Below are 16,725 nucleotides of genomic sequence, written 5' to 3' on the forward strand. Positions count from 1 at the left end.
GAATGCTCGATGTGAATACTATATGCAAGGAAGGGGACATTGGACTTATGGTTGCTATTACCTTAAACATAAGATTCAGGACCTCATCAACTAGGACCTCTAGAGTCCGTATGCTATTCTCATCAGTCGTCTAGAAAGAGGGGATGCATAAAGTTGCTGCAAGACCACTTACACAGTACCAGAGACAATGACATGGTCGATATTGAGAGCTATGGCCAGCTAACCCTATCTCCAATACCTTCTGCCATTCACAAAACTGTTGGCTTGCTACATCAAATGAATGTTACAATCAGGTATATATTCTACACAATCCAGTAGAGTATGCTTTGATTTAACAATTGCTTCACATTTCTTTAATTCTTGGATTCTTCTTATTTGTGGATGCTTAGACTGGTTTTGCAGACCCACTACATGCAAGAAGTATATTGCTGATACACAATCAAGTTGTTTATCAAATACAGAATTTCATTTTACAGCCAGGTACATGCCAAAAAGACATGGATTAGCATTAGTTCTCTTTTTTGTTGATACTCGTTATACATATTCCTTACCATCACCTATCCTTTTAATTCTCTATACAACACATTGTCAAGGCCAACATCAAAATCTGTTCTGAATGGATTAAGGGACTAAATGGCATTAGCTCATATACTATAAACCATTGAGCTAATTGTCATTATAATAGAAATAGAGAAGAATTGTACATCCTTTGTTCCTAGAAAATTTTACTAGCCATTTTTGGAATATTATGCTCCATTGGATCTAATCCTCTCTTGTTGATTAAAATAATGTTTTAATTTAAAAATCCATCATCCATGGTGTATTTATAACAAGCAAAAATTGATGCATTCCATTTTGCAATATAGGGAAGGAAAATTGTATGTTTCGTATGCCTAGTTTTAAATCCAGTTTTCATCACCAAATGCAACAATCTCACTGTGATGGGCTTGCAAAGACTTTATTTGACATTTTGAAATTGGTGGCAGACATGAGATGAGAAGTAATCTCCTGAGGACATAGTGCTATTTTTTGGTTTTTCGCTTCCACTCCAAGTGGTTGAAAAGACTCAGCACTCTTGATGTCATTGCTGTCCTCACCAGCAGAAGCTTCCCAATTCCTTTTTGTACATCAAGAACTTTATATTGTCCTATGCCGATGCCATGGTGCCTGAAATAGAGAAAGATGGAAAATTTGGCTCCTACCACAAAAATGCTCAAGTCGTGTTCCTTGAAGGATCAAAGTCAATCTTGAGGCTCTCCCATATCAGTACCAGACTAATAGGTTTTCCACCAACAAGAAGGTGCTTTGTGGTTGTCAACTTTGTTCAATTAATTATGTTTCTTGGTATAAGATTCTAACTTCCAATCAATGATTATTTTTAAAATATTTGCAAACTCTTTCACAGGTTTCAGACACAAAATGTGGAACATATTTGCGGCTTCTAACAATAGTATACCAGGCAATTGCTCCACATGTTCCAATTTACTCGCCTGGTTTGAAATGGCTTCTTCCAAAAATATCCCTTGATGCTATCATGTATTCAGCTCATTTTTAGCAATAATTAAGTTCCATATGTTATGGTATCTATATTGTGCTCATCTATGATGATTGACAGATGTCTTGTCAGTTAGCTTCATAGGCTTCTTTTAGTTTTTAATAAAGCATAGGAATGCCTAATGTTTCCTTCGAAATTAATACCAATTTAAGATTTAAAAATATTAAGCAATTTGAAGGCATAGCTATAGAGAAGGGCCAATTTGCTTAGTGAATTGAATTTCAATACTACGTGTTTTAGAGCTCATAATGAGATCAAAGTACTTTATTTTACACAAATAGATATGACAATATTGTATGAGTTATACAATTTATGTTGCAAGTGAGAGATATTCGGGTTTTTATTCTTAAATATAAGAATGTTAAGTAGTCTTTTTGAAGAACTTCAATTCTCTTGTTGTAAGAATTCCAAACTATTTTTCCCCATCTTTGGATTTAGCCAAAGCGACTATACTTGTCCCAATTGGAAAAGAGAAAAGGTTAACCTTTTAATGGGCCTTCAAGCAATTTCTTTAATGACCAGGGGGCTCCACTAATTTAACTAGAAGCTACCCAAAAGCCCATATTGTATCACCCATTCTTACACTCAGCCAAGTTCTGGAACAGTTCAACCTGTCACTATTGGAAAAGAGAAGAGGTTAACCTTTTAATGGGCGTTCAAGCAGTTTCTTTAATGACCAAGGGGCTCCGCTGATTTAGCTAGAAGCTGCCCAAAAGCCCATATTGTATCACTCATTCTTACGCTTAGCCAAGTTCTAGAACAGCTCAACCTGTCACTATTTAATGATGATATATTGATTTGTTGGGGTGTGACTGTGACAAGGTATTAATTCCTTGAAGGCTAAAATATAAAAAGATATAACAATTCAAAAAATTAATATACAAATGGGCTCATAGTCACGACCCAATAAAGAAAAACAAAAATGAAAAAGAAGTTCGTTCTATTTTGAAAAAATTAGTACAATCACTTTAGCTTCAATTGCGATAAATTGCATTTGTAATGCTTAACTTGAAGAGTTTTGAGGATTTTTGCAAAGCTAAGCATTCATTGCACCAAATAGAATTGGACGTGGAGTTGTGCTAAACAAAGAGGGTACCACATGATTTATTTACCGACATTGAGATGTTATTGTGTGTTATCTAATAGAATTGCTAAAATATTATGGATTAGTTGAAAGGACAACGACTCTAAAATAGCAAAAGCATTCCCTCTCGTTAAGGTTCTTTCTCTTCTACATTAAACCTAAGGCTCCCTCTTATAAAAAGGGAGAAAAAGATATTACTTGGACTAAAAAAAATTATTGTGGCTAAGCATATTACTGTTGCTAGTCAGCAAAATAATTACACTGGCCGACAAAGTTGATCATAAATCTAATTCACTTTTTCAAAAGTAAACACTCAAAGGGAGAAAGGAAAATGCATTACAGCTGGTTAAAGGCAAGTCTTTTGTATTTTCTTGCCCTCATTTATTTATTAATTTTTAATGTTGCTAGTCAGCAATATAGAGCGTGATAAGAGATTTCTAATAATGTTATTGTTGTTTTATAGACATACGTGTAGATGAAAAAGTATATGAAAATATATATAATGTTGTTTAAATATTAAAAGTCTGAAATCTATTGTTTAAACAACAGTACCGTACACTCCTATAATCCTATAAATCACTAGCCAATGTAAGTTAAAAGATATTGTTGATGGGTACTTTTAAGTCCATTGTTAATTTCTTATTTTTTTCAAAAAAAAAATTGATGACTTTTATGGAAAATAAAAATAACTAGTATTAAAATATTAATTACTTTTTTCTTTGCCCTTAAAAACTTTTCTAAAATAAATTGTTAACAACTACATTTTTTTTAAAGAGTTTTAACTTAGGACATCTACTATGATAAAGAGCTTTTCTAAAATGGTTTGTAACAATTGCACCTTTTTTTTAAGACAGTTTTCTAAAATGGTTTATTAACAATTGCACTTTTTTTTTTCTTTCAAGAGTTTCAAATTATGGCGTCAGCTTCTGATAATAGTTCTTTATCATCAAACTAAGACACTAATTTATTTTTAGTGTAACAAAAATTAAATCTTAGAACTCTTATTCAACCATAAAAAATTTTACGATTAACTAGACCGAGTCAACAATTGCACTTAAGTCATCTTTTAACCTTTCAAAAGTAAACACCAGTCTTTCTTTTTTCCTTTGCGGGTACAATCACTACAGGAATGCTAACCCAAGAATATAATGGTTTAAGTAACACCAACCATTCTAACATACTAACATCTACGTTGGTAAGTTTATAACTGAAATTTGGTATATTAAACTGACGAAGATAAGCTAGAGAAATTACTTCTCTCACTCACTGTTGGATATTTTAATAAAAAATATTATATTTATTTTGATACTCATTTATGTGTATCAATTATCCCTTAATGTCAAATACGTTGAATACTAAATTTTGAAATTTAAATTTAATTCAAATTTGAATAGCTTTTGTAGGGTCTAATTTCGTTACGTAAACCCAAAAACAATAAATTTGTAGAGTATGGGTTGAAGAACTAGAGTTAACAAGAGATTCGCAGCAAAAGTTTATCACTCCTTTTCTTATTTATTGAGTAGTTTCTCCTACATTTCCTGCCATCTTTCATACCCTCTCCATCTATTATATAACCACTCTCACTCTCATCCCTACCGTCCACGTGNAGGATAGCATTAGATAAAACAATGAATAAAAAAAAGAGAATATTGCATTTTATTATTTAAGTGATGCTACAGTGAATAAAAAAGAGAATATTGCATTTTATTATTTAAAATATATAAAGGGACATTAAAAAATAAAAACAAATCATTGAGTTTGGAATCTTCTTGGAGGCGCCAATGAAACGCTAATGTATGAGAGTGTGAAGCAAGGAAGAGTGTGATTGAACATTGTGTTTGAACCCGGCTTTGCTCTGAGAAATCCGTAAGGAGGAGGAGAGGGTAGTGTGTGGATCTAGTTGATAGAGGTTGAGAGAGGAGGAGATATGGGATAACGATATAGAATTAGGAAAAGATGATGTTTCAAGAAGGTTTTTCAAGTCACAAACAGTGTCTTTATTCAGGGTTTAGCTTACCTCCAATATTTTTTTAACTGGACATGCCATTTTATGTTGGATATTTTAATAAAAAATATTATATTTATTTTGATACTCATTTATGTGTATCAATTATCCCTTAATGTCAAATACGTTGAATACTAAATTTTGAAATTTAAATTTAATTCAAATTTGAATAGCTTTTGTCAATGGTTTTAATCAGGAAATTTATGAACATTAATGTAATATTAATACCATAATTGCCAGCATATTTGGTTTTATTATCTTATTTGAATATGACATAATAATGTCATATATGGAAGAATTTCAGTACTTAAATGTAAAGTTATTGCTAAATTATTTTATGCTCTAATTAGTTACCATATATATATACACAAATATTTACTATTTGAAAAGTAGTCAAACAGCCAGCAATTTATTGTAATATATATATATATATATATTCAGAAACTTTCAAAATGATATTGTAACAATGTACAACAACGTAATTTTGGGGCATTAATTTCAAAGCTTTATGACTTTTCTTTGTTCCAATGTACAGATTGAGATTTTGGCAAAGATAACTTTCCGATATATTATATATATATAAAGAAGCCATTGATTGTATATATTAATTTTAGTAACGTTTTGACTATTTAATTGCTATCAAATGTTTTATTTTCTGGCTAAGAACAAGCAACATATCTAGTTCTATATATATGGAAAGAAATAAAAGTTTCATATACACACATTTTTTTTTATTTTAGAAAGCTATAGACTTTTCTAAAACAATTTTTTTTGTCGTAAACACTTATCATTTATTGTTTTTTACTACTCACAAAAATATTCTATCTTTTACAAAATTTTCTAGGAAAAGAAAGTACTATAGAGAGCTTATATCCTACGAGCAGTGTAGGCTCGCAAGGATAATCAGCAAAGGTGGTTGGGCTGTTATATCCTGGGGGTAACGTGCAGAAATTATTTGTCTAACTACATCGGATATACCGTAGACGACACGATTTGTCTCAAGACAGTGACTTGGTCTACGCCTCATCTCTGCCACCTCTTTTTGGTAATATCAAATTATATAATTTCCAAGAAAAATTCAGGTATTATCTCTCCATTATTCCCAACACTCACTTTATAGTGGTTGGTAGGAAATGAGAACCACCACACAGCACAGCTACAAAAGAAATAGTCAAATTTTCAATTATTGTACTTCCTGGAAAAGGCGCAATGACAGTGTTTGGGATCCACCGCTACGCGCAATTATTCATTCATCTCTTTGAAATCAATTCAATGGTTCACATTTGATTCACACGTACAGTGGTAAAGGACCTTTATGCTGCACAAAAGATGATATATAGTATTTTTTAATATAAATGATAGATTTAATTATAATATCTTCTTTTTTTATACTATTTAAGATGTATAAAGAGTAAACTGTTTATATAAAGTACTAGAAATAAACTTTAACCACACATTACATTATTTACAAAATATCTGGTCTTATATAATAATTGAATGTTAAATGTATTATGTTTTCTTGAAGAAAAAAAAAATTTACAAAATTTTAAACACTTTTAAATAACAAATATTGATAGCTTAGTTTAGAAAATCTAATATATTGTATCAACTATACTTTATTAGAAAATAATCAAATTATTTTAAGAATAGCTTAGAACTTCCTTATAAGCCTCATTTATTATTTTCACTTTTTACTTGGAAAAAAAAAAACCGCTGAATTTTTTCATGCATAGTGCAGGTTTATGACTAGTATTAAAATAAATATACTGTCTTGGGTTGTCACTAATACAACACATGTCAACTCATTTAAAGAATATAACCCAAAGTGATTAACATATTTTTATATTTTGTAAACACATAAATTTTTAATTATTATTAGAATATAAATTCTTCTTAAATTTTATTTCATATAATTATACTATAAAATCTAAAAGTTCTTATTACAAAAGTTTCCGCCAGAATTTATAAATACAAATCTAAAAAAGATAAAATGAAATGAGACATTTTTCTTTATTTTTGATGAAAGGGAAAGGGGTCTTAGAGTTTCAAATTTCAATGGAGAATTCAACACCATATGTGATTATTCAATTTGATATTTAAATTATAATTTACATAGGAAAGAAATGAATTTTATTTATATAAATTAAACAAGTTTAATCGTGTCAAAATGGGTCAATCCATCTTAATAGAGATAATGAATCAAATTATTTGGAGTTATTCACATTATGTTGGACAATGAAAATTAACTATAAAAATTCAAATTATCAATGGAGAATGTATTTTTTGTGTTATCCAATGTTGATAAGATTATTGAAACTCAACAAACTCATTTCCTTTTTCCCTTAAGGATTATCTATTTTGATTGATTTTATATGAATAAATAGCCATATCCTATTCCTTTTGTTTATTACTTAAAAATAAAATAAAATAAATAAATCAGTTAGTCCTATGGTTCTTCAATCTCCTTCTTTTTCATGAACAATCTTATCAAACAACTTCCACTCGATTTCTTAATTTTAATTTTTACTTTTGAGAAGTAAACTTCATAGTTCCTTTCACAGAAAAACACTTCACCCCGCTCAGATATTTTTGGAAACTAAACTTCCTTCAAACTAGTCAAATTTGTCCTTTTCTTTTCTTATCTTCTTTTTCAGAAACAACTAAGCAACTTCCACTATTATTTCTTTTTAGGAACTAAAGTTCCTTCCACTAGCTGAACAACTTGACCCCGCATTGAATTTTCTTCACATTACAAACATTACAAGAAAAGACCCTTCAATTGTAACCTCAAAATAATGGTTTGAGTAAAACACACCAACCATTCTACTTGTTCATTATGATCCTTTCAACCTAAAAAAAAAAAAAAAAAAAGTTGATCTAAGATCAAAGCTGTATGTGTTTATTTCCATTGCTTCTTTAGTTTTTTTCTAAGTGAAAATTTTTGAAATTGAGTTAACTGTAATTTTGTATAATAAACTCACGAAAATAAACTCAATTAACTAGAAAAATTCCTTCTTCTCACACACCTTTTTAGCAGTTGATAGGAACCACACAGACTGATAGGCAGTACAGCTGCACAAAGAGCCATGTGTCAAATTCTTTCTCAATTATTGTGCTTATAACGTGTCTGGGATCCATCACAACGCGCAATTACTCAGATATTGTTGGAGCTAAACTTCCTTCCAACTAGTCAAATTTGTCATTTTCTTTTCTTATCTTCTTTTTCAGAAACAAGTGAACAACTTCCAGTACTATATATATTTATATACTTTTAGGAAGTAAAGTTCATTCCACTGGCTCAAAAACTTGACCCCGCATTGAATTTTCTTGACATAAAGTTACAAACATTACTAGAAAAGATGCCCCAATTATTGTAACCCCAATGGAAATTATGGTTTGAGTACCAAGTACCAACCATTCTACATTATGATCCTTTCAACCCAAAAAAAAAAATTGTTGATCTTAATCTTTATACTGCTCCTTTCTATTATCAGAAATTACAGAAAAGGACACCTCGCTTCAATGCTAACTCAAGGACCAACCATTCTAAGATCAGAGCTGAATGAGTTTATTTCCATTGCTTCTTTATTTTATTTGTTAAGTACAGTTTTTTAAAATGTATAACTCTAATTTTGTACGATAAACCAACGAAAATAAACTCAATTAACTAGATAAATTTTCCTGTCTCACTCACTTTTGAGTAATTAGCAGTTGGTAGGCACCACAGAGACTGACATATAAATATGTCAAATTCTTTCTCAATTATTGTGCTGGGATCCATCACAACGCGCAATTATTCAGTCTCCCTCTTGTTTCTATCTATTTGTTTTTAAAATTTTTTTTTTTATTTTTTAAAATAAGACAAATATAAAACTTCAAAAAAGTGTAAGCTACCATGTTACACAAATTATTTTATAAACTTTTTTTTACAAACCACTAATATGGTGGATGGTTAATATAAGTAAAATTATTATATTAGTTGTTGACTAAGATGAGATTCAACAATTTATAATGATGCTGTAAAAGAGTTTGTTCACGTAGCATTAGTCATTATATATCTATCGCTTTGCAAACCATTCTCCTCTGGATTTCTGCCTAAATTGCAATTGCTTTCCTTTGGCCTTTTTATTTCCTTCTTCTAGCAACAAGAGACCATGGCTGTCTTCCTGGGACAGGCACTTGCCACTTCAATCATTCAGGTGACACTTGATAGATTGGCTTCTCCTGAAGTCATAGACTACTTCAAGGGAAGGAAACACAGTGATGAATTGCTACAAAAGTTGAAAGTTATGCTGTTATCTGCTAAATCAGTGCTCACTGATGCAGAGGAGAAGCAATTTACGAACCCAGCTGTGAAAAATTGGCTGGATGAGCTTAAAGATGCTGTTTATGTTGCAGATGACCTTCTGGATGAGATTGCCACTGAAGCCTTACGATCCAAGTCAGAAGCTGAATTTCAAACTCGCACCAGTAAGGTATTGCGCTTCGTCTCTACTTCTGTTAATTCATTTGATAAAAAGATACGGTCAAAGCTAGAAAAAGTTCTAGGTATATTACAAATAATCATAGAACAAAAGAATGTCCATAATCTGAAAGAGGTTGCCGGTGGAGTACCACTACCTCCACGACAATTAACTACTTCTTGTCCTGAAGAATATGGTGTGTATGGTAGAGATATTGATAAGGAGGAGATATTTAAGAAGTTGCAATTAGATAATGCAAGTGGTGATGAGATATGTGTTGTTCCTATAGTGGGCATGGGTGGGGTTGGTAAGACAACCCTTGCTCGGCTTGTATATAATGACAACCGAGTAAAGGAGAATTTTGATCTCAAAGCATGGGTTTGTGTTTCAGACACATTTGATGGTTTTAGAATAGCAAAAACTATTCTTGAAGAGATCACTTTGTCTAAATGTGACATTAGCTTGAATTTGTTACAAATTAGAATAAGAGAGAGCTTAAAGGGAAAGAAGTTCCTCCTTGTTTTAGATGATGTTTGGAATGAGAATTATATTGCTTGGGATGAGTTCCTTACAATGTTTAGATGTGAGGCAAAAGAGATCAAAATCATTATTACAACACGTAGTGAAATTGTTGCGTCAATTGTGCACCCAATTTCAATTCATCATCTAATGCAATTGTCTGAAGAAGAATGTTGGTTGCTATTTGCAAAGCATGCATTTAAAAATGGAAAATCGAGTGAAAATTTAGATATAGAACTAATTGGTAGAGAAATTGTTCGTAAGTGTAAAGGTTTGCCTTTAGCTGCAAAAGCACTTGGGGGTATGTTGCAGTCTAAACAAGACCTAGGAGAGTGGAATCATATTTTGGAGAGTGATATATGGGATCTATCAGGAGGTGAAAGCTCTATCCTTCCAGCTCTAAGATTGAGCTACAACTACCTCCCATCACATTTGAAACGATGCTTTACTTATTGCTCAATCTTTCCAAAGGATTATGAATTTTCAAAGGAGGAGTTAGTTTTGTTGTGGATGGCAGAAGATTTATTGTTGAAACCCAAGGGAAATGGAAGCATGGAAGAAATAGGTGAACAATACTTTGATGAGCTACTATCGAGGTCATTTTTTCAATGATCAAATAATGATGAACTATGTTTCATAATGCATGACCTTTTTAATGACTTGGCAAAATTTATATCTGGAGAATTTTGTTTTAGGTTGGATATTGATAATTCGTGTGAAATTACAAAAAAAATGCGTCATTTGTCATATTTTCGAACTAAATTTGATGTCCCTAAGAAATTTAAGGAGTCTTATGAAGCCAAGAATTTGCGAACCTTCTTGGGACTAGAATTGCCATCTATGTCAATTATTCGATATAATAATATATCAACAATGGAGGTAAACAATTTGTTGTGTACATTTAAGTGTTTACGAGCATTATCATTGTCTCTCTATGGATATTTAGCTGTGTTACCTGATTCTATTGGAAATTTGAAACATCTTCGCTACTTGAATCTTAATGGCACGGATATCAAAGGCTTGCCTGATTCTGTGTGTGGTTTGTATAATTTGCAAACTTTGTTATTGAGGAATTGTCGTTTCCTCCAAGAGTTTCCAACCAACATGGGAAGACTAGTAAACTTACGTCACCTAGATATAACAGGGACCCCTTTGAAAGGAATGCCAATACACATGGGTAAATTGAGAAGTCTCCAAAATTTAAGTGCTTTTTATGTGGGAAAAGGAGAACATAGTGGGAGTAACATTAAAGAGTTGGGAGAGCTTCCACATCTTTCTGGATCATTGCATATATCAAATTTGGAAAATGTTTGTCAAACAAGAGATGCAAAGGAGGTTAATTTGAAGGATAAGAAGGGCTTGTTAGAGTTGGAGTTGGAATGGGGAAGAGGTCATGAGAACCATGATTCAGAACGTGAAAGAGATGTGCTTGAGCAGTTGTGTCCTCATACGAACTTGAAATCCCTCTCCGTCATATCTTATTACGGTGCAGAATATCCAAATTGGTTAGGAGCATGTTCATTCTCTAATATGGTGTCCCTTAAGCTTGATGATTGTAAATACTGTTCCTCCTTGCCTCCACTTAGGCAGCTACCTGCCCTTAAGGAACTCTCAATTGAAGGTTTGCACGGAGTATCATGTGTGGATAGTGAGTTCTACGGGGATGGCTCTTGTGCAACTAATAAGCCATTCAAATCCCTAGAAAAATTAACATTTAAATGGATGTCAGAGTGGAAGGAATGGTTTATATTTGAAGGTGAAGATGAAGGCGGAGTTTTCCCAACCCTCCGAGAGCTTCGCATTATCAAATGTCCCAAGCTTACAGGAAATCTGCCCAGTTTACTTCCTTCTTTAAGTGTAATTGAAATTGAAGATTGTCCCAAGCTTGTTGCTTCACTTCCTAGTCCTTCGGCTCTCCATGAATTGGCCTTGACGAATTGTGATAAGGTGGCGTTGAAGGAATTATCACCGAAGCTACAAAGTCTTGGAATTGGAGGATGCCACGTGACTCTCCTTGAGGGTGGTCTACCCACTACTTTAAAAACACTTCATATCAATGGAGTACTTCAGTTGCCAGGGAGTCATTACTATCCATCAATTGAGAGCTTGAAGGTAAATAGAGGTCCTGGTTCACTTTGGTCTTTACCATTAGAGTTTTTCCCAAAACTCAAATCTATCGAAATTTGGGAATCTGATAATCTTGAATCTCTTTCGGCATCAGATAATTCTCTCTTGGATCTAACTTCTCTCACTAAATTGACCATCGAGTTCTGCCCTAATTTTGTATCCTTTCCCAGCGGGGGATTGTGCGCCCCAAATTTGACACAGATTACTATTTGGTGCTGTGAAAAGTTAAAGTCACTTGCTGAAGGTATGCACACTCTCCTCCCATCTCTTCTATATTTGAAGTTGTGGGGCTGTCCAGAACTGGAATCATTTCCTGAAGGGGGTTTGCTCTCCAATTTACAAATACTTGAAATCGATGGGTGCGACAAACTCTTTCTCAGACGCATGGAGTGGGGTTTACAGAGTCTTCACTCTCTCAGAGAAATTATAATTTGGAATTACGGCAGAGAAGTGGGTTCCTTTCCGGAGGAGGCGTTGTTGCCCCCTTCTCTTATCCGCCTCACCATTTCATTTCCACATCTGACATCACTCAATGGTAGGGGGTTTCAACACCTTACCTTGCTTAAACAGTTGGACATTCGGTTCTGCGATAACCTCCAGCGCTTACCAGAAGAGGGCTTTCCCGCCTCCCTTTCTATTCTAGATATTATTGAGTGCCCTTTGCTAGAAAAGCAGTATCGGAGAAGGAAAGGAAAAGAATGGCGCAAAATTTCTCATATCCCCATCATAAGGATTGACTATGAAGTCATCACATAAGCTATGAGTCCAGAAGTACTACTGCCCAGGTATTTGTTTCTGCACTAATTTGAACTTTTCTCTGTTTAATTCTGAATTTTGTTTATTCCCACGAACCATCGCAGCCAGTGTTGCAGTTCTCTTTGTTATTTTCGTATTCCAAAAAAAATCATTTTTTAAATGGGAGTGACTAGCTAGCCTCTATCAAAATTAAACTTGTATTTGACTTGGGTAGCATAAATTTAAACTTCATACTCATACAACATATTTCTTAAATTTATTCATATTACGCATTATTCCAAAGAGTATTTGTCTATTCATCAAGCAGCTTGATATATCCTGTAAAAAATTGCTTCATCAATATTTTCAAATCTTTTGCACAAAATCATTTGGGTTTATATTGATTTTTTATGAGAAGCTTGAAAACTATGATAATATAATGGATAAATAATTGGCCTGCATTTGGGCAAACAACTAACCCAAACTAGCATTTGGGCAAAATTAAATTTTTTTTTTTTTTTTAAATTATTTGATTGAAATTTTAGATAATGTAAAAAGTAAAAAAAAAAAGTTTTTATAAAGAGATTCTTATAAAAATTTACATATTTTATTACTAATATAGACAAAAGAGGGGGGGGGGGGGGGAGTTGATTTTTTCAAACCTTAAGTGAGATGAGTATTTTTTTTTATTACGGTTTGAAATGAAGTGTCATTCTCCAAACCTCGGAAGGGAGTGTAACTACCCCTAATTTATTTTTAATACTTTTTTCTTTTTAATGTTCATAAAGGTATCACATGGCCTAATAATCATGTTTCCACAGTATTTTTTTTTTTTTTTTGAATTATAGATAAACTTCAAAATATTTAGAATGAGGCTCAGAATTCTTTTAATTTGTTTAATAAATATCGAAGTAAACCATTGTAGTAATATAAATATTTTTGGTACACTTATGAAAGAGATGCTGTTAGATGTTTTGGGTCTTGCTACAATTAAATTCTTATGAACTAAGAGATTCTCATTCAGTTGCCTTTTCTATTGCAGTGTCATTTTCAGTTGTCAATAACAAGTGACACACCTTCCGTCAATTTCATGCCACTGCTAGCTGCTGATCCTTTTGCGATGTGTATGAACTCCTATATGTTTTCAAGTCACTGTAAAGTCCTTTACTCTCATTCTTGTTGGAGCTGCTTTCACCTCGTTATACATTCATTGCATTTCTAGTTTGAACTTTTGAAGTACAAGGCAAGATTCATTTAACCTAAGGTAGTACAGTTTCTCCATCATATTTATTTGTCAATGAACAAATTCGGATTGTAAGCTTGGAGTATGTTAAGTTACATTATGATTTGACTTGGGCAATATGGCATGCTATTTAATCTCAGGTAGGACACTGGGGCAGTTCAAAGCTAGTGCTGCTTCAATACCTGCTAATAGCAGTTGAAACTCGCTGCTCATGTCTGGACAGGGACTTGCTTAGACTCTCCTTTTGAGTATTGGGAAGTTTTGGTGAATGGGAAGATGTGAAGTCCTCTCCAAAGGACAGGTTGCTGCTTTTGGTTCTTTGTTCTCTTTTCAAACTGAAGAGAGCTCAAAAGGCTCAGCACATGACCACTCTTGTTGAGACAATGGTGCCAGAGGCAGAGGGAGAGAACTGATCAAAGTCTGGGCTGGTGCTTTTACATGACAAATCAAGTCCAATCGGCACACTCATGTCATTACCAGCAATTATTAATATGCTTTTTAAAGCTAGAGATGCTCTGTGGTTGTTAGGTTGGTTTAATTGATTTGTGTTTGTTGGTAATAAACTTTGGACCTGCAATCATAAATGATTTTAAATCTTTATCAATTCTTCTGCAGGTTTTCAGACACAAAATGTGTGATTGTTGAGGCCTCAGACAATAGTATACAAAACCAAGTAAGCCTCCTGCTATAAAAACTTCCAGATAGCTAAATTACATCCGATGAGCTGCAATTACATCCGTAAAGTCACTGTAAAGTCCTTTATGCTCATTCTTGCTAGAACCGTTTTTGCCCTGTCACACATTCATTGCATTTCTAGCTTGAACTTTTGTAGTACAAGACAGGTAGTACAGTTTCTCCATCATATTTATTTGTCAATAAACTAATTCATATTGTAAGCTTAGAATATTTTAAGTTACACTATGATTTGACTTGGGCAATATGGCATGCTATTTAATCTCAGGTAAGACACTGGGGCGATTCAAAGCTAGTGGTGCTTCAATACCTGCTAATAGCAGTTGAAACTCATTGCTCATGTCTCGATGGGGACTTGTTCAGACTCTCTTTTTGAGTTTTGGGAAGTTTTGGTGAATGGGAAGAAGTGAAGTCCTCTCCAAGGACAGGTTGCTGCTTTTGGTTCTTTGTTCTCTTTCAAACTTAAGAGAGCTCAAAAGGCTCAGCACATGACCACTCTTGTAGAGACAATGGTGTCAGAGGCAGAGGGAGAGAACTGATCAAAGTCTGGGAAGGTTCTTTTACATGACAAATCAAGTCCGATCAGAACATTCATGTCATTACCAACAATTATTATCATCCTTTTTAAGGCTAGAGATGCTCTGTGGTTCTTAGGTTTGTTTAATTGATTTGTGTTTGTTGGTAATAAACTTTGGACCTGTAATCATAAATGATTTCTAAATCTTTATCAATTCTTCTGCAGGTTTTTAGACACAAACTGTGTGAATGTTGCGGCCTCAGACAATAGTATGCAAACCAAGTAAGCCCCCTGCAATCAAAACTTCCAGATAGCTAAATTACATACGATGAGCTGCAATGACATCTGTCCCGCTAGCATGTTCTGTTTACTTCATCTTTGGACTGTATATACATTGGTGTAATCTGAGAAATGAAGAGAATGATAACTACGTGGGCTTGCATATACAAGTGAAATTCTAATGTTGAATTTTAAAAAGGTGAAGCAGTAGTTCTAATGAGAACTATGTGGGCTTGCAAGTAATGGAATAAATAAAATCCATACTGAACAGATCATGAACCAAACACGGGCTAAGCTCATTTGTTTCAAACCATTGCTCTGATTTATCATTATTTCAAAAATTGAAAAGCATTTCTGAACAAATCCTTTGTTTGTTAAAAGAATTTCTTCTTCAATTTTACAAACCAATCTTGCCAAATTTTGGTGCTTGATAATGCTGAGTTATATTCAATCCGATACTTAGAACAGAGTTTAAAAAATTGTTGATTTTCATTGCATTTGATTGTAAATATCCATCATCCAAAGTGAATTTATCAATGCATTTCAGAAAATGAAATGGTGCATTGATTTTTCTTATTTTACTAAAGTCAGGGTAGGGGGTGAAATATTGTATGATTTCTTATTTTCAACTTAGGAATGAATTATTTTATATTGCATATGCTTAGTTTAAATTCAATTAACATCATCAGATGCAACAAACACACTGCCTGCGGGTGGATATGGGCTCATAAAGACTTCGAGATTTTGGAAATGGTGGTGGACGTGAAGATTTGAAGTCCTTGCCAGAGGACATGTTGCTACTTTTGTTTTTCCTCTTCCTAACTACAAACAGCTCATAGGCTCAGCATGTCGCTCCTCTTGCCAAGGTCGCTTTCAGTCACCTGTAGGAAGTGTCTATCTCGCTTTTTCACATCAAGAATTGTATTGTCTTATGCTGAGACAATGGTGCCTGAAAGAGACAGGGAAAGCTGGCTGTTGACCCAAGATTGCTCAACTCTTGTTCCTTGAAAAATCAATGCCATTCTTTGAGGCTCTTATGTTAGTAACAGTAATTACTAATTTGTTTTCTCCAACCGGAAGGTGATCTGTGATTGTTAGGTTCATTCAATTGGTTTATTTCTTTAAAGACATTCAAAGATTTATGTCTCATGGCGTAAGCTTTGGACCTCTATCAAACATCTTTGCAAACTATTTTCCGTGTACAATTATACAATGAAGAAGCAATGGGGAGAACATTATGGAAGTGACAACTTGATAAAAATTGTAATAGAAGGTCATTTTTATGCTTAAGAACATTATGGAAATAACAACTTGTATTTGTAAGCTTTTGTATAACTATTGTATAACTAAGAACATTACAGGAGCACACTTATGTGGGCTCCAGCATGAGTTTGGACCTTAGTATTTGATGTGGGGCTTTCCACAAATATGTAAAGTGTAAACCCAACTCCTATCTTATTCCAAAACATCGGCACTATTCAAATCAAATGAAGATGTAATATCAT

The 16,725-nt window shown here is 33.3% G+C and overlaps 1 protein-coding gene and 1 long non-coding RNA gene across 2 annotated transcripts; both read left to right on the forward strand.

Annotated features, from left to right (window-relative positions):
* Positions 1-3: 3 nt before the first annotated feature.
* On the forward strand, positions 4-1,695 carry LOC111996293 (uncharacterized). The gene is made up of 4 exons (XR_010627893.1): positions 4-293; positions 390-480; positions 987-1,300; positions 1,406-1,695. It is a non-coding gene; the product is annotated as an uncharacterized LOC111996293 (long non-coding RNA).
* Positions 1,696-7,917: 6,222 nt separating this feature from the next.
* LOC111996261 (putative disease resistance protein At3g14460) lies at positions 7,918-16,708 on the forward strand. The gene is given in 7 exon segments (XM_024028217.2): positions 7,918-12,538; positions 13,531-13,752; positions 13,872-14,259; positions 14,347-14,480; positions 14,693-15,078; positions 15,167-15,223; positions 15,910-16,708. A coding segment is annotated over 1 exon segment (3,711 nt). The 5' UTR covers positions 7,918-8,798; the 3' UTR covers positions 12,510-12,538; positions 13,531-13,752; positions 13,872-14,259; positions 14,347-14,480; positions 14,693-15,078; positions 15,167-15,223; positions 15,910-16,708.
* Positions 16,709-16,725: the final 17 nt, after the last annotated feature.

Source organism: Quercus suber, unplaced genomic scaffold, assembly GCF_002906115.3.
Source record: "Quercus suber isolate HL8 unplaced genomic scaffold, Cork oak 2.0 scaffold_34, whole genome shotgun sequence".
Lineage (NCBI taxonomy): Eukaryota > Viridiplantae > Streptophyta > Magnoliopsida > Fagales > Fagaceae > Quercus > Quercus suber.